Source organism: Grus americana, chromosome 10 (assembly GCF_028858705.1).
Source record: "Grus americana isolate bGruAme1 chromosome 10, bGruAme1.mat, whole genome shotgun sequence".
NCBI classification, from domain to species: domain Eukaryota; kingdom Metazoa; phylum Chordata; class Aves; order Gruiformes; family Gruidae; genus Grus; species Grus americana.
Window position 1 is genome coordinate 2306522 of NC_072861.1, and position 25257 is coordinate 2331778.

Genomic DNA, 25257 nt, shown 5'->3' on the forward strand with positions numbered 1-25257 from the left:
GGAGCTCGGTCCTCCGACTGCTTCTCCTCCCCAGCTTTGGTGTCTCTCATACCCTTCCAATGCCTTCGGCTCTCCTGCAGCCGGCACGGAAAGCTGGACGCTCGCTCTTCTGGCCTAACGAGGCGAATCGGCTTTGGGGTCCGGGCCATAAAGTCAATACCAGCCTTGACGTATGTATATACGTAAGTACACCCAGCCCTACGAGTGGTAGAGGGGAATCGCTGCCACTCAGCAAACGTAAATTCCCAGACAGCGTCACCTCGTGTTCCCGTCAGCAAGTGATTGTGTATTATAGTCAAGAGTAGTTAAAATACTCCAGAAGTTAAAGGCATCGGCTTTAATAAGAGCAGCATATAAAAGCATAGAAGAAGTACGCAGGGTTGGTAATTGCTGGCAACTCGGAGGTTTCTTTGGCCCCGCAGAGTGGTGAAACAGAGACGCTAAGATACTGTTGCCATGTGAACCTGTCGTAAAAAAAAAAAAAAATAAAGGTCACTGGAAAAATGCTGTTATCAAAGACTCTACTATTTTTCTGTCTGTTTTGGTACCAAACGTCCTTTATATGCAATGGTAAGCATTGCTAATGGATTTTCAGCTAATCACAGCAAATAACGGATAAACCACTGCAATATAAACCATAAAACCTGTGTACCTTTGAATTCCAGAGCCCGTTGTCCCCGATCTCTGCTAGCCAGGCGCGAGCGGCCTTCATGGGGTCAGCTCCTCAGCAGATGTGCTTCAAATCTTGGAATGGTTTCTGCAATCTGAATTTTAGAAGTAATTTCGAGGTTAGTAGGCTTTATGTCCAGCTGGCCACAGCTGTGCTTTCTCCTAGGTGTTGCCCTGAAGTGCAATGTTGTAGACGACTACTGATAGAATTTTGAATTTTCTCTGAGGTACTAAATTTTGTTGTCTTTTCACGTCAAGGAGCCAGAGATCTGTGTCTCACACCGGGTAACCGGAGGTGCTGGTGGTCGTCATGAAATCCAGGAGATACAAGCAGTGTACATTCATTATATACAGCAGAAATTAATTAATGAGACTCTTCTGTCCATGTCTGTTTATTCATGTTTTCAGTTTTGCGTGAAAGCACCTCTTAGTAGAAGAATTAGGAGTCTGATAGATTTCTTTTAATTAATTTTTCCAAGGGAAGGAAGTAATTTGGTTATTGAGACAAAGTATCAACTTCATTTTGTCTGATAAGAACTTATATGGCCAATTCACCTGTTTTGGTTCTTTTTAATTATGGAATCATGCAGGAATTAGGAATAACAAGATGACGTCCCTTCTGTCATAAATTTATGAATAAAGCATTTGAAGAAGGACAATTTCATCTGGGTAAAAAAAAAAAAAGCAAACTTTTAAAGGATAGTTGTATAGCACGGACTTACTTTATTATTTCATACTTATTGCAACCAGTTACTGTTGTTTGGGGGTTTTTTAATACCGTCAGGGAAAGTGTAAAAATGAAAATCGGTGTGTTTTGACTCTTTGAAGTATCGCAGCCCCTTAGTGCTGGTCAGAGTTAAAGCTTTCTGCTCCGAAGCGGGAGAAATGATTTCATATACAAAAGCTCCAACTTAGGAAAATGGTGCTTTAGGTAAAAGAAAAAATGTTTGAAAGTGGTGATTACCTTTCTGGAATTGGTTAAAGAATCATTTATGTGAAAAATATTATTTATCAAGTAAACAGTTTTATGTGAATACCCCAAGTGAAAATTAAACATATCAGTACCTCTGAGGTGGGTTTTTTTCTTTTGGTATGCAGTTAAAATATTCAAGGTGTTCAGAGATCTGAATGTCTTCCATCATGTTCTTTCCAACAGATTTTTTGGCAAAATAGTAATTTACTATTTTCAGTTGTCGTAGTTTGTTGCTGAAATCAAAGATTTATTTACATTTAAAAGCTATGGAATGAAACCGAACGGAGAGATGCGCTCCGGTCCCTGTCGGGTGTTCAGGGTAAGAGCTAGTCCAAAGGGAAACGTATAGGGTCCGTGCGCTGTGGGTGCTGGGCTCGCAGAAGCAGCTGGTCCACCCCCCGGTGCGTCCCTTCCGACGTAGACCTTGCCTCAACCCTGGTCGGGACGTCCCCGACGCTCTCATTTGACAGACCTTGTAACTGTGACTTTGTGAGCAGCTAAATATGGCCAGGAATAGTCTAAATACGGCCGCTGACCAGCTCTTCGAGTCTTCGTGAGCCTTCATTTCACACATTTCAGTACTACCTTTGTGAGGAAGGTTGTAGCAGCGGTCTACTCGTCCTACGTATGAGGTAGCCGAGGGAGTTGGACTCGCCCCAGGTCATTCAGATAACAGCGGCAATGCCGAAGCAGATAACATTCCTGTTCCGCTTTTCCTTTGTGTAGTATATCCGATGGTATAATTGGAATGTTACTGCCCAGAGCAGGAGGAAGCAGTGAATACGCCAATAATGTGCCGCAGGAGGAAAACAGGAGGAAAAAGGAAATCTAAACCGGAGGGGCTGGACAACGTGGAAAATATTTCTAATAATTAGCTAACAAATAGAGCGTTTCACTTACTAGTTTTCAGGTGTGGCACGTTTGACAGAGTTGTTTTTAAAAGATCACATCAACATCCTGAAATGAGGACGATAGAACTGCACCGCAGACGCCCCCTCAAATTGTTCGTTATTTCACCGCAGAGAATTACGCTCATAGCAGCGGGGGTCATTTTCCCGACGCGATTAAAAGCTGGGTACCACGTTAGCGTATCAAACTGATAGGCACCCGTAGCTCTTGCCTCTTGGATTTCACCAGCTTAATGTTGGTAAAATTAAAATACTGCGCTTTTGCTGGTGAAGGATTCGAGTTATTCCGGTCACTGATGTTTGTTCGTTCGTTCGAGTCTGGCTCCTGGTGGGTATTTGCATGCTCCCCGGAACATTTTGATAAAAGAGCTGCAATAGGTGATGTCTGCTCAGAAGAAACTCGAGCCGTTGGCGATCCCGGCCTGTGTCCCCGCGTCTTTGTTCCATGCAGCAAGACGAGCCGGGAACTTTACGGTTTGTAGGGAGGGAGAGACGGGATCGTCTCTGAGGCTGGGTCAGTGGGATTTGTGCTCGGGTTGTCTTAGCTGGAAGTCTTGGTCTTGTACCCGGGCAGCACAAATTCCCCAACGTGTTGGAATAAAGCATATGTACCGTGGGTAAAAATCATTTTCTGGCCAAAAGTTAAGAAAAAAATCTTACTTTCTCATTTTTCTGCCTACCTCACCCTGCTGGTGGGTTGCTGGGTGGCCTGCAGTGACCGGGCTCCAGTCGTTGACCGTTACCTCCATTTGTTTAGGGGTTTGGACATCCTTCTGTTGCCCAGGTTACTACATGAGCAGTAGAAAAAATATTGTGCGAAGCAGGAAAAGGACTGCTTGAAATATTTGGCTTTGTTTTTAACTTCTTTTTCATTAGCTTTTAACTTTGTTAGATGCAGACAGATAAATCAAGTGACTTTCCTTGTCTATTGACCCAGAATTGAAATTGTATTGCAACAGTTTGAATGTATCCTCTTAGTACCATTTATTTAACCTCGGTCTCCTCCTCTCAGCCCCTGACTGCGGTGGAGCCACTGGTTAAGGAGTGATTCATTTTATGTCGGCTGGTTTGCTGAATGATTTCTTTCAAACGCTGTTCAAGACAACGCGCTCCATCTCGACTGTACGGCCTTTGCGGGATGCCAAACGGAGCACGGACGTGGTCTTGATCCCTTAGAAAAACATAAGCTCAGAAAAACTGATATATCGGCAGCGGTTGAAAAGATAAATCTGTTGTATATACGTCTGGCATGCAACAACGTCCTTCTTTTTCCATGTTCTTAGCATGTCACTTGCTGAATATGCCTATTTTATATTTTTTTAAAAAATGAGATTAATGTGAAACTGTGTAGGAATAGGTCTGCAAGGAATATTCTGCAGTATAGCTGCTTTTTAAAAAGTGATGAAGTACATGTTAGAAAGAAGAGACTTGTTTTGCATGATACTTGTTACACCATGCTTAAAAGCTTAAAGTAATAAAGCTGCTCCCTTATTGGCATTAAAACTAATTTTAGTGTAATTACTCATTAACACAGCTCTGCACTGCTGAGCTTTCTGCTCGCACGGCTGTGTACAAATCAGTTTGTAATGGCACTCGAGGCGTTTTGAGGAAGAAGGGGGAAAAAAGGAAAGGAAATAACCCGGTCTTCTAAATACGTTCCACCGCTATCAACAGTACCAAATTGCTACCAAGCTGGTATTTAATTGCAGCTTTCCGCGGGTGAGTTTTCTTGCCTACTCATTGCTTACCTTCCTTGTACGATTTACAAGTCCTTTGCGCTTTCCTTTGGTTCCCAGTGTATTTTTCAGACGCCCCTAATTTTTGTCGTGTTTGACCGATCTACCTAGAACGCTGTCAGAAGGAATGTTTCTGGGTTTGAGTCTCGCGCGAGGATAAAACTGGGTTTCTGTTAACCTAGGAGAATCTTGGCAGCTCTCCCAGGCTCTTCATCTCGATGCCTGCAGGTTCTTCAAGCGCCGCGTGCAGATCGCTTAAGTAAAAGATGGATCTTTTTCATTATACGGGAAGACAAATATATGAGTATGTGGGATGTGGTTTAGATTAAGCAGATAAATTTTTAAAATTCATCAGGGAAATAGTTTTCCTTAGAGAAATTTCAGCATTTTGTTTCAATTTAATTATTTTGAAAATATTTGTATTACATTTTAACTAAATAGAATGAGTTTTTAAAGCTAGGTAAGATGCAACTTTTGCGTCAAGAACATGTAATTTGAAGCAGATCACCTGACAGCATTACCAAGCCACGTAAGAAAAACCAAAGTATTAACATAAGGCGATGGAAGATACCTGGTTTGCATTTCGAGCTCTAAAAAGGCAATTGCTGTGCTGGAGAACGGCAGTCTGATACCGTTCTTTGGAGTGTTGTTCTTTTTAAGTCCGCGGAGTAGAAATTCATCGCCTACAGTCTTCCTAGAGTTAAAATGAGCAACGGAAATGGTGGATATAAGGAATTTGTGTATTGAAGTAGCAACAGCTTCCCTACAGATGATTCCTCAAACTGTTTCATGGTTCTAAATAATATTATGAATGTAATTAGTTAATAGAAGGGTAGGAAATTAAAGCTCTCTGCAAGGGAAAAATATTCAATTAAAATGTAGAGCAAACAGAAATTTGAAATGAAATGGAAGTCAATCAAGCAGGCACTCCAGGAAAGATGCTGAAAACTACAGGCACCAAGGAGGTTCTTGCAGAGTACCGTACCCCCTTCCTCAGTGGCAACACGATGCGGAAGGAGTGAAGGTAGGTGCGGCGAGTAAGTCTCGAGCCCAAGGGAACTGTTAACGTGGGCTCAGCATTAAACATGGGAGGAGCCTGGCTGACGTGGCTGGGACCATAAATGCGATACTGAAGTGGCACCGTAATGGTCATTCAGGAGTAGAGCGAGGAGAGTTGGGCAGATTCCCTGACCCTGATGCAGGACTCCACACGTCTCAAGTGTTGAACCCTGAGGTTCCCACCAGCCCACTTCTCCAGCCTGGTGGGTCTCCTTCTCTGCCGGTGTATCTGCTGCTCCTCCCAGTCTGGTAGAACCTGCAAACCTGTCCCCTCATCCAGGTCACGGGTGGAGCTATGAAAAATGCCGCTCACGACCTGGGCTGCCGGTCAGTCTTCACCCCATTCACCACGAGGCTGGGAGCCTGCTGGGCCAGACAGCTCTGCACAGGCCCCACCATCCACCCGTCCAGTCCAGATGTGGCTTTCCTAATTCCACGTGCCTGGATGCTGGTTTTGTATTTTGCTTGCTTAGCCATTTTGGTCGCTGTTTTTGCTTCCTTTACACTTCGTGTGCTTAAGCTTGGCCAGGAGCTCCCCGTTCGACCAAGCTGCCTTCCTGCCATGCCCATTTGTTTTCCTCCACGTAGGGTTGTGAGTGGTTTGTCCCTGAAGATCGGCGAGCTCTCCCGATCTCAGTTGGCCGTAACGGCAGCCATCCATGTCAGGCACGTGTCCCGTGACCACGCTCGAGTTTCTTCTCCTTCAGTGTCTTGATTACGGCAAATGCCTGCCTTGGTTTCTTCAGGATCTTAATACACTTTGGTGAGAAAAAGTGACGTTTCACATTGGAGTAAGGTAATTGTAAGTGCTGATAACTTTAGCTTAGAACCTTTTCTGCCCCGAGACGTTGCTGTTGCCCCTTGGTAGATTGTACTGCACCATCAAACAAGGGGTGAAGCTGTGCAACGAAACACCCTGCACTGAGTCCAGCAGAAGAGGTAAAACGGGTGTTGCTGTAAGAAACCTAATTACAGGAACATTAAAATAGTGTAGATTTTGCAATGAATGTGAATTTAATGGTGTAGTCTATTGATCGGAGGGGGAGAATACTTAATTGCGCTCTGTGCCCATTACAGCGTGGAAAGGATAATTAAGAAGATATTCTTGAGTACTTGTCTTTCTGTGATCTGTGTTTTCAGTGCCAAAACATGTATGTGCTGGCTCCGGGAGCCTTGCAGGGTCCTGGGAAGATACGGATATTGAACTAAAGAGTCTCGATTTTAGTATCAAAGGAAAGAAGAAACGTGTAATTGAAATGTAATTAAATTGGTGGTTGGATTTACGGCAGTATTTGTCGGGGGAGTGAAACTTGAATGAGAGCTTCAGGAAGGGTGGAAGACACGATGGAGCGGTGACAGGCACAGCGGCACGCGGGGAGGGAGGACATTGCCGGCGTCCCCGTGGAGTTGGGCCTCGTTTGTGGTGGTCGTTGGTCCCGAGAAGCGCACCCGTGTCTTCGTGGTGGTGTGTGCCGTAGGGTTTCATGTGAAACAGCGAAGGGTCTCGTGGTTCTGCCCACGTACTTTTATTATGTTGTGCAAATCTGATAAACGCTAAAGGGTTCGTTCTTCCACCATTGCCGGTAGTTGCCTAAGAAACAGAAATGAAAAATGCGAGTTCTGCCAATTGAAGACCTACGTGTGAGGTGATGCTTTGGTTGACAAGGTATTTTTAGAATTTAAAATCAGGTTGTCGATGATGATAGACTTCTAAGTGCAGCCAAGACGTTCTCAGTGTGTCTGCCGGAAGGTTTGGTTGTTCAGATAACGTTTTCTGCTTCGGTCAGGTTTTTTGCGTGCGGTTTTCTCCTCGTCTATCGAGACACAAAGTCCACGTATTCTGGGAGTACGTTAGGTGGAGATGCTGCAGCTCGACAAAAGCTAGTCCTGAACTTCTTTCTGGGGAAAATCCGAGCCATTTTAGTTAGTTTCCATAATTAATAAGTGAATCAGTGTATTTGGCAGCGTGGATTCCCGTGTGGAAAATGTCATCAGGTGGCTTAAGCTTGGTAAATAGTTAAGAATCCAGAAAAATTCAGGGTATCCTGAGCTTTAGGGTTTTGTTACTAATTGTGCTTCCTGTAATACGCTGTGGTAATTGGGGTCCAGCTGCTCAGAATATTACTGTTAGATTTACTGGATGGATTGCTTTAATAGGATTTGGAGAACAGCTATTTGTACGTTACAGCTTGTGCTGTTAACTTGCCAACCTTTTAACGCAATAATCCCGGAGATTTAGCCTAGCTTTAAAGCAGTAATACAGGAAGACGTACATGGCTTAGCACAAAAAAGTTTGTAAAGTCGTCGTATAATATGAAGCGAGAGTCGTTTATGCTTGGTAGTATCTTTGTAAAATGATGTCATGTGTGTTAGAGAGGAAGAGCATTGATGGAAAGAAAACGGTGACCTTAGCGAAAGTTAGGGAAAGGTCTGTATTTCCACTGCCGCGCCGAGTCGGTCGCATCATCTCACCGCTGGCTGTAGCAGGACCCGGCCGGTTCAGAAAGCAGTTACCATGTGAGCTGACTTCAGTGTTCAAGTGCACGACCTGGATGAGTTTGCACTTCTTAAATGAATTCTGTGTACTCGTCTGTCTGGTTTTTTTTTTTTTTTTTTTTTTTGATGATTGAGAAGAGTATAAGTTGATTCTGCATGTTAATGAAATAAAGTCGAAAATTGGGTCTGGATGTATTTTTTAATAAATCATACAAGTTGGGGTTTTTAATCGGTGAACGTTTGGTATTACATCTGATTTACAAAGACATAAAAATATTGTTTGCCACTACTGTGTCCTCTTACGAGGTCCTATTTTATGCTCAGTTTTCACCCTTCCCTTTCCCTTGCCACTTCCATTACGACGGAGATTTGGTCTGCTTGCTCGACAGTGACGTGTCCTTTAATATTTCCCATTAGTTTTCAGTAGTTACCTTTGCCTGCATGTCAGCCTTCAGTTTAATGGCCTTTTTTGTGTGTGTTCATTTTCTTTTGTTTCCCATCGTGGTTTTGTTTATTTCTTTTGTGTTTTTTTTTCCCTGTTTTCTTTTTTTAAACCGTGGTGATGTTTGCCCTTCATATTCCCCAATGTTTGCACATGACAAGATGTTGCCATCCCAACATTACCTCCCACTTCACTGACCAGTGCCACTAATGACCATCTAGCACCAGCTACAACGGGACCATTGCCTTCAGCCCCGCGGGACGTCGTGGCCACCCTCGTCTCCACTCGCTTCATCAGACTGACGTGGCGGACGCCTGTATCAGACCCTCAAGGAGACAACCTCACCTACTCAATCTTCTACACCAAGGAAGGTATAAACAGGTAAAGATCTCGATGGGTAAAACGGGTCGTGCTCTTTGGTGACTCTTCACGCTAGCTTTGCTTAGAAGCAGTGTCAACCTTCAGTGGCCACAGAGTCCGAGGGGTCGCGTTCCCTTCCCTCCCGCACCCTGATGAGGTGCATTTTTATTTGCCTCGTTGCTGCGTGGTGTTCTGGGCAGAGCTTGCGCCTGCTTTTGATTGACTGCAGACAGTTGCTACCTGCTTTTAGCAGACCGCGTAGAAACTACAGAGCAAGCGTAGACTGTAACACCTCTTCGGGAACGCTGACGCTGCTATAAACGCCATCCGCAGCGGGCACAGAAACATCCTCCAGATAATCCGTGTGCTATTGAGGGCGAGCAGTCTACTGTAAATGTAGTCTGATTCCAGAGAGAACAGGCGGTTAAGTGTTGCGGTAGGTGGCGGTTAAATGTTGATCAGTAATCCCTGGAAATACAAATTTCATGAATGGGAAGCGTCGGTGAGGTTTTTGACCGGTTATCCCAATGGTTCTGTTCAATCTACCCCTTTTTCTTCCTGATGGGATCTGCTGCTCAGAATTACAGTTTCAAATTGTTGTGATAAGTTTGAAGAAGTTGGAGCTAACAATCATTTTGAGCAATACTTAATTAATTGCTTGATTATCAGATTTATTACTCAAGAGAAAATGACCTGTCTGCTTAGTGACTAGAGCGCGAGCCTCAAAGTTAACTCGTTTGAAGAGAATATAAAACGCTCTGCTACTCATGGTGAATTGCTACTCTTCCTTCCTTCTGTGGATATTGGAGACATTTTAAGTGAGACGAGGAAGAAAGGTGGGGTCCTGCCAGCCGTTCTTGCTTCTTGCCTCTCCTCCTTCACCCTCCTCATCGTAACCGCTCTACCCGCTGGGTTTTTAGAAAATAATTTGCCGGAGATGGCTTCATGCCTCTCCCCGTATTGCTTTTGAGGAAACAAAATGCATCGCCTTCGACTACATGCAAGACTATAGAAATCTAGATGATGTTCCTCTTGGGCCAAAAGCACGGGCAGAACAAAGGGAAGGAGACATCTCGTCGTTTGAGGTGAACAAATCAGGAAATTCCAGGACCATCTGCAGTTGCGGTTCCTGCACAGCAACCCTCCGCCTTGGGTTAATGTCCTCCACGGAAAGTTTACACAGCCGAGTACTTAAGTGCTCACCTGTAAGCAGGTGGTTTCATTGATTGCAATGAGATCTTTGTTTGCTTAAGTGTCCTTCTGGATCAGGGTTCAAAGGAGGCTCTGAAAGCCTTTTACTTGCACGTATTCACTATTTTCTCAACTTCACCACTCCCTTCCCTTTTCAGTTTTTTTTATTATGCCTCGTAAAGGCAGTCGGTATCACACGTTTCGCTGATTGGTATGAAAATACTGTGAAATCCTGCCTTTCAACCTAGATTTAGACCAATAAAATTTAAAAAAAAAAAAAAAAAAAAAGGAAACTTTCTGAGCAGGTGGTTGGGCCTTGTGGAAACGTTGCTTGGTTACTGAATAAAAACCTAGAGGAGCGTGTCACACACACCTGGGCGGTCAGAGATCAGAAAATTTTGAAGTCGAGCTTGGATGTGCAACCTTCCTTTCTTTCTCAGCGTTATAAACTGCTGCTTAAATGATCGCTTTGTAGCCCTTGAATTATACATGATCATATATCTGTGCAGTGGTTTTAAGTGCATATGTACCATCTCCTCGTACTACTATATTTTTGCCTACGCATACCATTTTCATTGCATGCATTACTGGATCCTTTTAGTAACCGAAGTGTTGTCTCTTCCTCGCTTGTATTTGAGCAGTGATCAAACGAGGTATTTGATTTATTTACCTTTTAAATTGGGCTTGTGAAAAATGAAAAAAAAAAAAGTACATCTAACATGGAACGGCTTAGCTAGATATTCTGACATCTCTGAACCGTCTTCAAAGGGCTGCAGAGAGTCACCGTGGTCTCATGGATTGTCGGGGTCGTTAAATCTCTCTGCAGCAGCCAGGGTGTGCGGTTCCTGAGGCGCCAGCTGCCTCGGCCACCGCCGACGTCCCTTCTTCTCATTTTGACCCGTGCAGCGAAAGGAGATACACGCAGAAACGCGGCGAGGTGTTCCTTAACCTTGCCCTTCGAGCTTACTTAGAGGAGGACTGCAAGACGACCGGAACATGGTTTCTCCCCGCCCGTAGTCATGGGGCACCCACGTCGTTTTTCGGCCGCCAACTGCTTCACCTGCCAAGAGATGCCTTCTGCCCCCCAAGAAATTATCTATTTCACGTTGTAAACTCAGTGTCTGCCTGCAGAAAAACGTTGGCCCCCGACCTGAATGTTACGGAAGATTTGTAACCGGCAGCAAACGAGGAATTACAGCAAAAACGCAAATGCTGCCAAAGTTGTAGTGGTTGCTTGTGTCGCTTCCGAACTGATTAAAGCTGGGTTTGGTGGTGCGTGGTGTCGGCTGGGGAGGAGTGAGTGAGGAGAAAGATCCGTAGGACTCGGAGGTTACTCTTTAACAGGGAAGCGGCAACTATCCACAGAAGAGGAGCGTTTCCAAGCACGCAAGTTGGCCGTGAAGGCGGCTTGTTCCTGCTTGTTGCAGTGCCTGCAGAACGTCCCAAGCTGGTGGCATGTCTTCACGTTGGCTTGATGATGTCAGAGAGGCTTTTCTTGAGGGAATTACGTACGCAGGAAGTGGGTGTCTCATGCCTTTATTGTCACACCTCTAGAAGAACGGCAGTAATCCCATCAGGTGGAAATGACCGTCTTCCTTACAGACTGTACAGTTGGTCGCAGGGGTGTTTCACCCTTCCGTTAGGTATTCCGAATTGAAGGCACTTCCCCTGGAAAGGGTATGGAAATTCAAATGTGAGGGGGCGAAGGGAGGTTTAATTCTCTGAAACTTCACGCGAGCGCTCGAATAAAAGAACTCCAAACTTTCTGGATCTACGCAAAACCAAAAGACATAACTAGTGCCTTGCTGGTCCAGGATGGTAAATTACCCGGGAGAGATACTCAGATAATATCAAACCCGTCGTTCAACCTAGCGTGCTTCCAACACAGAAAATGGAGTTTAATTGGGTGTCGTCACACTGTCCAAATGTCTCTGAGCTCACTGCCAGGCTCCACGGCTGGCACACACCGAGCCGCTTCTTAATAATTCCCCGACGGTTGTTTTATATATACAAGCGTAACTTTAAACTTCGCATTTCCAGATCACCGCTTCTTTGGAACCGTAGGCTTTTCCCCTTAGGCAACTTGGTAGCTATTTTAAACCTTACCTCTAGTTTACAAAGCTCTTTAATTGGGGATTAAACTGGAGTGAGTTAGAACAGTCATCATGTTCTGTCAGGTAATGCAGTTATTCATATGGACCATCTGGTTTGTTACCTGGTTTGCCTACCTAAACACATCAGAGCTCGTAGAAGGTGCTCAAGGCTCCCCAAGCAAGGGCATAAATGAGAGATTCATGTGGCACTTAATTAGATTAATCCCGACGTATCTTTAACATGCTGTGTTGAGGGAAGGTGCAGTTCCTAGTTATTACTGAAACCTGCAATACTTTGACGTATCTATTTATTTTTTTGATAAACGTTGTCTTGCCATTAAAATAATTCGATTTTGGTTTTGTCATTTTCAATGATAACCTTGGATTGCTGATTTTTTTTTGCCCCCCCCCCAGATACAATCGGTGAGTGCATTTACACTTGAGGCCGAAAATGCAATATATTTTGCATGTCAATGGGAGACGAATGTTATTCCACAGCTGTGAATCAGCTGGCACTTACTCTGGGCTTTCAAATACCATCATTATATATCTAAGACACGTCTTAAAGCAAACCGTCCATTTGAAAATGCATTTTCAAGCAAATATTTTGCCCTGGAAAAGTTAGGGAAAATATTTCTCTTTTTTCCCTGCCCTCCCAGTTTCATTCTGCGGTGGGTGTGATATTTCTTTCCTGCCTCTCGCTTCCCTGTCAGCTTCTTTCTTGCAAAAAAAATACTTTATAAACATTAGGAGAAGAAAAATCTTTTGTAAACGTTTCTAATTCAAATGCGCGATAATGATGCTGCTCATTTAACGATGGAAATTGTACAGAAATCTGAAATAAATTAAGCTGTTTATGCGGTGCCATTTTAGCTCAACTTTCATGACGGAGAATATTCTAGAAAGTGAGTTTAAACAGATCTGTAGTTACAGTAAGTGTATTGTTTCTCTCCACAGCGTAATAGTGCAGAAATCAACAGGGATTTTGAAATGTTTTCAACCAAGTTAGGCTAAATCAACCGTACCAGTCGATGTAAAAAGAAAGAAATTAAAGGCGGGGATTTTGGCGTCGTATTTCCGTGGTACAAACGAAAGCGTAATGGCTGAGAGGTGGGAAAGAGGAGACGGTGGAATAATTTTGCCCAGGCTTCTGCATTAAAAATGATTTAATAGCAGCTAATCATGGGGATGAGAATCGTCTGCCCTCTACTGTAGAGCTCGACAAAGTCTAGCAGACAAAAGGGGAAGAATTGTATTCAAAGCAGTCGCGGTTTCCCTTGATTTTTCTCAGCGGGGAAGTTTTTGATTTCTTCGTTTGTAATACCGCTTTTATTTGTGTTTCCAAGGAGTAGGTGGCTGCTTTTCAAGGCAGGGCAGCATGTAGGTGTCCTCACCCAGACGTAGCTCTGCGACACTTCACGTGACCGCAGCACCGTGTTGGAAATAAAGGCTGTAGTTAGCTGATGATTAATCTTTTAATCTTCCCCTCAATCCTGAGCTTGATGAGAGCCGATGGAGTTTCCTGAATGATGTTCGGCGTGAGGCCGTGCCTTCCCGACAGGTTGCCCCGTGACCGGGAGCGCAGCGGAGCTTCTCGAACCGCAGGGCAATAATCCTTCCAGTGCCTCAGCGCACGGAGTGTTTTCTCCCGACCGGATTACGGCTTTCAGCTTGCAAAACGTCGGCCTTTTTTTTTTTTTGCCGAGCACAGACACTCCTTCCCACGCCGCGCGCTCTTTCTTTGGGCTCTGGCAGACAAACTGGGGCGGCCGGTAGCGCGGAGCCGTCTCCTCGGCGTTGCTGGAGGGGAGCATCTTCGCGCAGGTCCGATAGAAGCCCCTCGACGTGCCCGATTCCCGGGGCGCGAGATGCGCGGAACGTGCTGCTGGAGGATGGCTGCTGCTCGCGTGTTGGGCGGAACGAGAGCAGCGGAGACACCGGCAGCCGCTGCCTTTTGTCGACTCCGCTACTTGTGTGGTAATAGCGTAAATGCCGCAGCCGTCTGCGACAGCAAGTCAGAGCCCATGGATGTTTTCAAAAAATCTAAATATTAGGGAGGAACCGAGTAAAGTTGGGAGGTAGAATACAATAAACCAGCTTCTTTGAAAAATACACAAAAAGCGGCCCCAGAATATTAACAAAAATGCCTTAAACCTCGCCAGGCTCCGTGTACACTGCTTAAATATTTTTCCTTCTGGCTTCAGAGTAGTAGGATAAACTGTCACTATGAATTATCGCATGCTGTTACAAGAATAACAAAGAAACTACTTAGAATTTTGTGATGTCAAGTATAATTTATTCTTTTACTTCAGTGCTTTTTTTTTTTTTTTTTTTAAAGAGAAGTTGCAAAATTAGAAGCCGTTTGTCACCACCAATTTTGGCGTATTATTGTTATATTGTGTAGTCTGTGCAGCGTAAACCACCACACTGTTAACACATTAGATATACTCAAACGGGACACATCTTAGTAGCAACTATTCCTTTCTTTACCCCTCAAAACCGCTCTGACTAATCAACGATTGTTTCCGTGCCTAAAGGGAACGCGTTGAAAACACAAGTCGTCCTGGAGAGACGCAAGTGACGATCCAAAACCTGATGCCAGAAACAGTTTATGTCTTTCGCGTCGTGGCGCAGAACAAGCACGGCCCCGGAGAGAGCTCAGCGCCGCTGAAGGTGGCGACTCAGCCTGAGGGTAAGCTCTACATATTTCAAGCCTTCGGGGTCGATATTTTATTTATTTTTTTCCCCATCCAAGCTTTCCCAGAATAAGTTGATGCTCTTCAAAGTCACACTTGCAGACCACAAAACGATTTTCCAAGTTACCGTGTTGGTTTGCTTATACGATTTATTCTCACCCTCAAGAAGAACTGATAAGACATTCCTTGTTAGAGTCTCTAAAGTTTCTGTTGGGAAAGAAATACTTTTAAATTGTCATTAACTGCAAGAGGGAATAAAAAGAAAGCTTTAAGAAAATGCAAAGTGTGTGATTTGTTCGGATCGTTCAGGGCGAAATGAATCTGACCCAGGGAGCAGGATCTCCTTCAGAAATTTGGTCCCACCTTTACGCCCCCCAACAAACCCATGTGAAACGCTGAAATCTAAAAACATCCCTGGAATCGATTTATATTTAAATATACGCCAAAATAATTAGCTACCGAAAATGTTAATTGCTAGGCTTGCTGACTAGCAGACTTTCACGCTCACATTCCAGTTCAGCTTCCGGGTCCGGCACCCAATATCCGAGCGCACGCCAGCTCGCCCACCTCCGTCACCGTCACCTGGGAAACGCCGCTGTCGGGCAACGGAGAAATCCAGAACTACAAGCTCTATTACATGGAGAAGGGGCAGGACACCGAACAGGTACAGAGCCCGGCGTGGCGTACAACGCCCTTAACAGCCTTTTGTCTTTGGTGATGGTTTTACCTGAAATTTCTGGAAGGCCCTTGTGAAGTGTTTGTTTTTCTGATGGACTGAATCCTTTAGCCTAAAATACGGAAATACTTCAAAATCCAGCATGAAAGGTATACGTCTTGGAATTAAAGCGATAGTTTATGTGATGGCTTATCTAGGCATTCATCAGCATCGAGGAGCGTTTGGGGATGGCCGTCATACCACGAGAGGAAAACTCAAATAATAGCTGTATCGTCATTTAACAGTTCGGGGTCAGATGGTGTAAAGGATGCTTGCGGGGTTTTTATAGGCTGGCTGGTTTTATTTTATTAAATTAGGCTAGCTACTGATTTTAGCGTGATCCTTAATCTGAACCGTTCTTACTTCTTGAGTCCTTTGATCCAGCGATGGATGTTTTGATACCGCCGAGTGTCTAATTGATTAAATTTTCTTATGATTCTACTGGAAGAAGCTGATATGTTCTGTACAAATATAGGTTGCCACCTGAGAATAATCACAACTGTGGCAGGATTAATCCCAGTCATTTAATTGCCCATCCGATTGCATTTGAATACGATTCCAGCTTTAAAAAAAGCTAAGGGAAGAATATTTTTGTTAGCATTTAAAGTAATTTTCGCCATCTGTTTTTAAATAGGGAAGCTGTAGTCCTTTGATACAACATCGTTTTCGACTTCTGCATCCCGCTATCCAAAACATCGTAATAATTTTTATTGAGACAAGTTTGCCAAATCTCTTTTCGTTTACAGAACTAGTGTCCGTGTTATGATTGACGTCTCTTGCAAGCTCGCGGTTAGCATCTTAACAAGTCCTGGCCGGATATAAACCGTGGGCTCGATCTGCAGGTGCTACAGAAAGCTGTCATTCCGGCGTCCGCCTTTATTACTGTCCTGCGAGACATTCATAATAGTTGCAGACCCGATTCTGACCTTGACTTGTATGTGTGTTTGTTTATGAACAGGACGTGGATGTAGGAGGACTCTCCTACACCATTAACGGATTAAAGAAATACACAGAGTACAGTTTCCGAGTGGTAGCTTACAATAAACACGGTCCCGGAGTCTCGACCCAAGACGTTGTTGTACGAACGCTGTCGGATGGTAAGTGGCTTTGTTCCTTTTTTATTTTTAATTTTTGGCAGGAATTATGTGGTAATTTCCTTTAAGTGAATTTTTAACCAGAAAGACTTTGATGGTTTTGTTCATTGTCACCCTCTTTTATTAATAATGTAGTTGTCGCGTATGGCCTCGTGTGGTGAAAGCTCCCCCGGAGGCTTTCCACATTAGGTGAGGGAAAATTACTATACCTGATTCTGCTAACGACACGATGGTGTCCTTCATTTCAACATCAGTAGTTTATTTCACGGGCTGTTGAGTCTACGAAGCATTACGAGCGGACAGAAACACAACTACATTGAAGGCAACAGCTCCAAATTATTTTTTTTCAGGTTCTGTAATATTTTTACATACGCGAGCAGACTTCTGCTTTTGGAGTGTTTTTATTTTAATTGCGGTCGTATGGGAAAATGCCGCGTGTCTTTAGATTCCAGCGCCGATGCTATTCAATCAATTGCAGGAAGTGGTAACAGTATTTTCGATATGGCAAATAAAGAGGTAATGCGAAGCAAATACAGGAACAGTTGTGGAATGATCAGAGTTTATAGAAAACAAGAGTTACCACTGAGAAGTTTGTTTATATGGAAGCGCAGGCAGATGAAAGGGGAGCCTAGCCTGGAATCCTCTCTCCAGGAGTGCCCAAGAGCAGAAGAGACGAGCAGAGAGGAGCGCTGTCCCAAATTCTCTGGGACTTCTTGACTCTGCAGCGGCTTCTCTGTACTTACTACTGCAGTTCCTCTTCCGTGAATGCTGTCAGCATCCTCTTTAACCCACGTCGGCTTTTATCATCCACGACTTCAAGTGGACAAGGATTCTACAAATAAATTTTCTGTGAAACCCCCCCCTTTTTCTCTGGTTCGAACCTGTTGTATATTGGCGTCGGTTGTTGCCTGTAGCGGTACTGCCGGAAAGAGTGAACAGTCGGTGTCCGCCAGCCCTCTGCCCCACTCCCCACGTTACAGACCTTTGCTCTGTTCTCCCTTGTTCACCTCTTTTCCAAATTCAAACGTCACAGAAATGCTTAGCCGTTTCTTTCATGGAAGCTGTTTCAACTTTCAGTGCCCTTTTCTGAACTTTCTTCTAGGATTCTTTTCTCCTCCGTGCTTTTAAAAATGGAGATAGAGAGGACTAAAATTGTACCAAAAGTGCAAGTGTGTAATTACAAGCATCTGAGTGACTTTTTTTTTTGGCTCGTTCCGAGCACTGAGGTGACATGTTTGGGGTACGCAGCTCTTGGTGGAATTGCCCTGCTCAGAGCCATCGCTTTGCATGTAGAGGTAGGATAATTTTTCCCACGTGTGTAACTTTATCTGCCATGAATTTCATCTGTCACTTTAACATGCAGGCGCAAAACGTCCTGAGGTCTTTCTGCAGTTCTTTACCGTCAGATCTTGTCTGTACTCACATTTGTCACCTCGCTGCTCCACCCCCCTTTCGGCACTTCGGGATGTGTTGAGCAACAGGGGTCTCGGCACGTACCATGGTGGAACGCCGCAGGTCATCTCCCACCACATTCGTTCCTACCTTCTCTTCCCTTTCTTTTAACCAGTTGTTTACTCAGGCAAGGCCTTCCGGCCCATCCCCTCGTCCCTTCGTTTCTTCAGAGCTCTCCAGCAGGTTTGCGGTGTGGGATTTCCCCTTAAAACAGTGACAAATACGTGTTACTACTCCGCGTATCTATGAATTTCATGCTTTATTGTGGCTTCGGTTTGTCTAATACAGGTGTCTGACTTACTGCTTGAAGTTTCTCAGATGGAACCCCTTTGAAATACTGGCATCACGCTTCCCGTCTCCCAGAATCAAGGTAACTTGGGAGAGGTTACACAGAAGTCATGCAACGGTTTCGTTCCCAACTTCCTCGAGAAATCCTGGCTGAATAGCTTCTAGCCCTGGCAACACGCTGCCGTCGTTACGTCTGACTCTTCCATCGTCCCCTGGATTGACCTTTCAGGCTGAGAGATCTTGCAAGCCCCTCGTACAGGGTGTCATGGAAACCTCTCCTCTTCCTTCCACTCAGTGCAAATGCAAAGAAGTCAGCTGTGTGGCCGTATCTTTTTCTTTTTCTGTCATACCCTGACCGTCTGCTAACTCTACGATTTCTCTAAAGGGCTTGCAGCTCCTTATTTGTTGGAAGAATTTATTAGTAGTTGTAATGTCATTTTTCAAGTTTTCCTGAAGTTCTTTCTGGCCCAACTTAACGTTTTCACGTTTAACCTACAGAAATTTATTTTCTAAAGCTTTCGGAAGGATGTCATCTTGCTTCTTACAATCTGGTAACCCTGCTGCTTAACCCTGCTGTTCTCCCCTTCACTCTCGCAAATCTTTTTGGATGAAAGATGGACGTTTTCTCCTTGTGTTTCCTGTAAGCAACCTCCATGTTTCCCACAGGGATTTCATTCTAAGCTTCCTTTAGCTTCTATTTAACAAGCTTCCGCGGTTTTATGTAGGTTTTTGCTCCTAATCTGTTACGGTGGTTTGTTGCGGGATAGCTCTTCAGGTATTACAGTTTGAACCAAGGTTTATGTGCTGCTTGTAAGGATTGCTTCTCTTCTTCTGGTCTTCCTGATCTATAGGAAGCAATCGTGTCTGAACAACTAGAAATGTAATCTCTGCATCGCGCCCTGATGGAGGGCGTTTCCCTGAGCAACTCGCGGTCCTCCTGGCTGGGTGGTTGCCGTACGACGTACCAGACTCGGCTCTGCCTTTCCTATGGGAGTACCAGCCCGTAGGAAATCCATTTTATCTGCTGGCCTGGTTAAATTCTTAATCTGGTCTGAGTCTAAGCTTACTTTGGCGTAAAATGAATTGCGCGTGTGTCTGTGAATATATTTACGTGCGTGTATCCTTTCCCGTGTTCTACTGATTGTCTTTCTCTCCCCGAGTTTGCAATATACGCATTAATTATTAATCACTCCTTGTGAAACCCGGGACTTTTTTTAAGGTTGTTCTGAAAGCAGCCACCAACTGCATAAACCAAACAAACAGCAAGAAAAGTTTAGCTTGATTTCATTTCCTCCTCTTAACCTGTGTCGCTTTGTACAGGACGTAGGGCTTAATCCCTAGGTCTGGTGATTTCAGACTGGGTTCAGCTGGAAAGAGAGGAGTAAACCCAAATCCTCGTGGTCCGCCTTGCCGTTGGGGATAGTGGGAGAGGGGGATTTATTTAACCGCACCCCGGTGTACCTTTCACGTATCGCAGGGCTACTTTCGCTTTGCGCGCTCCGGAGTGTTTTCTTAGGCATCGCTGCGGCCGGTGTGAGTTGTTTGGAAAACACATTATTCAGGCCGGAACAACCTTTAGCCCCGTTGTGCTCCTTGCCTGTCCTCGTGCTTTGCCGGAGCCTCACCTTCCTGCCAGGGACCCCTTATCTCTGCCTTGGAGATAACGTTTGTGAGGCTCAAGTGCTGCGACAAGGATTTCCTCGGCTTCGGGTTCTTACGTTGCCCTTTTGTCTAATGGACTTCCGCTGTCGTGACCAGCAAGTTGCTACAGCTAGTAAAGAACTAACAGAGAGCGGAGGTTTAAAAGCAGAAACCGTCTTTGCGATGCGCTTCTCCTCCTCCGTAACGCAGGGACGTGTTGACTCTGAGGTTCTCCTGTTACACAAAAACCGTGGCTAGAATTTCCAATGTGGGTTCCCAGAATCCAGCATGTAACTTAAAGATTTGCTTTTGAAAAGTACTGAATGTGATCTCTTTTCTTAGAGTTTATGGGAATTACCTTTAAATAGAAGGCATTTTTTATTTAGATACCTGCGATAAGACCCAAATAAAAAGTGAGTTTGTTCTTTGTGTCGAAAAATAAGTAAACCTCCTAAGCCACGCTCTGTATGCCATAAAGTACTCCTGGTTGAATTTTGTAGTTACTTATATAGTGTCTCTAACCAGAATGCTTTGTACTTCCATAATGAATGATAGCAGAGAGTAGTTGTGTGTGGAAATACAGTATCTGATACAGTGTACGGAAATTCTGGAGTTGTAATTCCTTTAAATGTTTCTAGTCCCCAGTGCTCCGCCGCAGAATCTAACGCTGGAGGTCCGGAATTCCAAGGTAAGAAGTGGAGAATTTCCCGTTGGTAGGGAGTCGACAAAAGGTCGGTGGGTCTCAGATGGACCGAAATTCAGAGCTGCTTTGGGTTTCTTTTCTACCGTGCCGCTTTTCGGCTATTTCTGCCCAACGGGAGAATATCTGAACGTGGGGCTTGAAGCATTAGAAACTCCGGTCCTGCTGTGGATTGTACGTAACAGAATGCAGCAAGGACGGCGGTGATGTACCGGAGCATGGAGGCTAATTATGAAGGAGGTTTAATCGGGCACAAAACCCTGAAGCGCCAGAGCTTGAATGTATTCCTGTTGATTAACTATTGTTTACAGTCTGTGTGCATACGTACGCACGTTTATAGCGTCCTGGGCACTTAACGAGAGAAGATTATATACTTAGCCGTTATGACGTTAGTGGTTATGATTGGAGATTTTTTTTTAAAAGCCTCTTCTAACCTCTTTTCCAAATACCTTCTTCTGCTGCCTGCGTGATTGAAAATAAATAACTTCATGCACGTAAACTGCAGTTCAGATAACTTGTACCCTTTAGAGAAAATACCCGTTCTTAAAGACAGATCCTCAAGTAAGCCGTATCTTAAGATAACCTGAAGAAAATGAAAGGGAAACCCATGGGGCCATTTGGGAAATTGGAATCAGAAGGTCTAATAGGATTGAAGCGCGTTGAGGTGAACTTCCATAGGCGCACGGCCGGCCGCGGCTGCTGCTGAATCACAGCGGGGTTATTTTTACAGAGAGCCTATGTTTTATCATAGGAAAATGCAGTATTCGTAGTTTTCATCTTGTGTTTCGTGAAGTAGTAGCGCCAGAGTAGTTCCTCTGGCTGCGTGGGAGGTGATGACTTTGTAACGACCTTCTTCCTTCCACAGAGCATCATGCTACACTGGCAGCCGCCTCCTGCGGGGACGCACAGTGGACAAATCACTGGCTACAAAATTCGCTACCGTAAGGTGTCCCGCAAGAGCGATGTGACAGAGAGCATCGGCGGGACCCAGCTTTTCCAGCTAATTGAAGGTGAGCTATTATAGGCAAGCTTTTGTTATCAAAAAAGGGGGGGGTTAGGTGCTTTTTGTGGGCTGAGGCTGAGACGTGTTTATGTAGGGTTCTTACCTCGGAAGAAAAAAATGAAAATACGTAAAATAAGTTCTGAGATAGCGTGGGCTGGCTAGTGGAAACCAAAGTCCTGTTTTCTAGCCCTAATTTTACCACCGATTTACTAAGTGGACTGGGTGAGTCCTTCCAGAACCCTTACAAAGGGTATATAGGGGTTGATGGTCCTGAGGCCGTTGTGTCTGCCCAAGCGCCAAGAATACACACGTGGAGAAGGATGCCGAAGAAACGCAGTCTGGCTGGGTGTGTGACACACTCCCGTTTGCACGTGGATATAATGTAGGTGAGCTTCGTCTTGCTCACCAGCAAGCCTAGCTCAGAGTCCCACGTAGGAACTTCCTACTTCAGGCATCTGTGCAAACACATCGTCCTCCCTAATTTCACCGACATCAACCGTTTTCCTTCTTTCTGGCATAGGCGTAATGTATCCCCTCTTTATTTTGTACGCTTCAAAAATCCAACCTACTGCATTACTTAATATAAATTGTATATCGTTACCAGAACCAGAATTTTGTGTAGCAGAAATAAACAGTACGTGAGAACAGCAGCAGGACTACATTTTGTTCATTTTTTAAATCTGTGTAAATGAACACTTGGTCAAAAGAGGAGAAATTGTGCCTCTCTGCAAAATGAATATGCACTTTTTAACAAGATGTTTTGATTTGTTCTCAGAAACGCCGGCTGTGACTCAGTAAGTTTTGGTTTTCTCAGAGTAGGAGTTGATATGTGCTGGAGTATATTTTTGCCAGCAACAAAGGCTGATTAAGAAGTTCCATATATCAAATAATTCTGAGTGCATTTTCATACTGCTTTGATGATTGATTATACGCTCTTACATACATTAAAATGTTTGCACAGTTTGGTCACTTCTTGTCTGTACTCTACACCTACGTTTAGTTATGGATGTGGCTGGTTCTGTACTTAAACCTGAGGAATAGCCAGAAATGAAAGCTGGCTGCAAACAACTTCCTCAGCGGAGCTGCACTGTGTGTAGTGCCGTTTCCATCCCTGACCTCGTGTTGTGCGCAAGGGGCAGTGGTGGGGTGAAAGGCATTTTACCGTCGGGCTGTACCTGTAATTTTCGTTGGGAACTGTGACTCCCGTGCTCACAGCTGGAATTCCTGTTCGATGACTTGGGTTCTCTTGGTCTCTTAGGTCTTGAACGAGGTACAGAATACAGCTTCCGAGTAGCTGCCCTGACGGTTAACGGTACCGGACCCGCTACCGACTGGGTATCAGCAGAAACATTTGAGAGTGACCTAGATGGTAAGCTCATAAGTGTGAACATATTTGTGACATCAAAAACATTACCATTAGACAGGGCACAGTAAGGTTTGATTGCCTTTTTTAAAGGCCAGCCTGATTTTCTTCAATTGTTTTTACTGTACTCTAATTATACAATGTGCTTTATTTACGATTAAGTGCAATGAATTTCTGTTTTAACACAAAATTCTTGCCAAATCAATTAAATGGCTTGAAATTAAACCCTGCTTCTACGCTTTCTAGTACTGTATGTTGGCGCTATGCTGCTTCTGCTAGGAAATACCCAGTTGTGAATTACAGTGTTTCAATATTTAAATAATAATGTGTTATAAGATTTATATAATAATAATGGCTCCATTTTTATATTGTAATAAAATTCGTCTTGTTAATTATGCAAGGGCTTACATGCTCTGAAACAGAGGTAGGAGGACTGTTTTTCCTTGAGGGAAGTAAAATAGTGATTAACTATTTATGTAGCACCTAAATTATGCTAATGAAAGCCTTGAAGTATACCTCAAAGAGTTCGGAGCGGTGATTTGATTGACTGGCCATGGTACTCCTGTGGCTGCGGGGTGGAGCACCGGCGTCTACGCTGTGGTTGCAGACTTGGAGTTGTAAACTTTGTCGAATGCGAGAGAAATGCCACGGTAGGAAAGAAACAGCAGAAAACATTGCTCTTGCCTATAAATCTTTGAAACCGTCCCACTGTGATTCATTGGTACCATGCTTGCTTAAAATATTTTTCCTTAATTGTTTCGAAAGAGAACATTTGACCCCCCCGTAATTGTTATTTTGCCACTTGAGAAGAAAAGGGAGGTTGATTATATTGCCAGTACTGACAGACGAGTATAGACCATATCCTCCGTCAGAAATGAAGTCTTTTCCACCAACGCCGTGTATTCATGATATGCGGCATACAGAACCATGTTAACGTCTTGGTTTTCCAGTGTAGAGGTTACCAATAAAAGTAGAAAATGTTCTGTGAAAAATGTTGACCTTTCATAGTTGGTCCAGATGTTTGGTGCGCTAGAATAATTTGCAAGCGGGAACCTGATTCTTGCAGAATTCAAATGAGCAAATGTGTGAGCATCTCCCAGAATCGTAAGAGCAATGAAAACAGAAGGAAAGCGCTATTTTGAAAGGATGGCTGGGGCGAATCTCTTTGGAACTGCCTACGTGGAGCTGGTGATCCTGGGAAGACCGTAGCTACTTCAGGAAAGCATTGGATCAGCGCTGTTGCACACAAGTTACCTCACGCTTGTTGCAGGCTGGTCTCCCTCTTGGCTTTGTTGGAGTAGCCGGGGGGGGCGTTGTAGCTCCGTGCCGCGGGATCCAGTAATGTCTTTCACATCTGCGTGGCTTGAGATTCAGTTATCCTGGCAGCTGGAAGACAGAATAATAAAAAAGCTTCGATATTTGCTCCACGCTCTCGGCAGACCGCTTCAACAGTCAGCTGATTAAAGCCCTGAGAGCCCCCGCTTCAATCTTTGTGTTATGCAAAGTTGATGCTCAACTTAATACTTGTCCTCTTACTGCTTATTCTCCATCGCTTAATCAAGAGCAGCGCAGAACCCGGTGTTAACAGTGGAGTTCAGTCTTGTAGTTACTTAAAATTTTTTTGTAGCGTTGAACTTCCTTTCATCTGTGTGTCTTGTCTTCCTCTAACTGGATATGACACAACCTCGCAGCGCCGAGAAACCGCCAGTTCCCCAAACTGAAGCAGAGCTCTCTAAATAGGCAGCACTTACACAAGGTAATGAAAATGTACTCTGCTTGTGAATTGGAGTTAACAGTGCTGTGCCAGAGGACAGCATCAGGATTAAATTTAAATAGGGCAGAAGGAGGGAGAAGAAAAGAACCCTTTTGTTCTGCCATCATTTTGTCATTTTAATTTCTTTCAAATTGGAGCGTCGCAGTCCTTGCAGGAAATCCAACTTTCTTTATGCATATTCTTTGCAATGAATAAAGTCATAAACATTCACAGTTAAGACAATGTTTCACGGTATTCCTAGCGTTCTGTATGCATGTGTGAGATATTTGCGTACGTGCACGCTGGAAAGATGTATATTTTTTGCTTTTCTTTCTTCAGTAAGCTCACGTGGATAATTTTAATACCATGCAAATGTAGTTACAGCTAATCTTTAATTTCTCAGGTTCAATAGACATGTAAGGCATAATTCCTTTTTATTCCATGGCTGCTTTTTGAATTTAAATAGAAAATAATTCACTTTGTAGCATCATCAATGTAACTGGGAGCCAGGCTCTTACAATTTACTGTTAGCAGGGCTGTGTCATTTTGCGGAGTCGGTGCGGGTCCCACCAGGAGCGCGCATGCAAGAGGTGTTAAACGGTTCTACAAACTTCATCCCCGATGC

The 25257-nt window shown here is 44.2% G+C and overlaps 1 protein-coding gene across 10 annotated transcripts in view; it reads left to right on the forward strand.

Moving 5' to 3' along the window:
* NEO1 (neogenin 1) overlaps positions 1 to 25257 on the forward strand; it is a 203405-nt gene that overhangs the window by 144782 nt on the left and 33366 nt on the right. For 6 of the 10 annotated variants that reach the window (XM_054836189.1, XM_054836196.1, XM_054836199.1 and 3 more), the window contains exons 8-14: positions 8445 to 8664; positions 14465 to 14619; positions 15139 to 15287; positions 16297 to 16435; positions 20452 to 20501; positions 21379 to 21523; positions 22775 to 22885. In XM_054836189.1, coding sequence (XP_054692164.1) covers positions 8445 to 8664; positions 14465 to 14619; positions 15139 to 15287; positions 16297 to 16435; positions 20452 to 20501; positions 21379 to 21523; positions 22775 to 22885 — 969 coding nt within the window. The remainder of the gene's footprint in view (positions 1 to 8444; positions 8665 to 14464; positions 14620 to 15138; positions 15288 to 16296; positions 16436 to 20451; positions 20502 to 21378; positions 21524 to 22774; positions 22886 to 25257) is intronic. The other 4 variants (XM_054836192.1, XM_054836197.1, XM_054836194.1 and 1 more) reach the window with 1 other exon arrangement.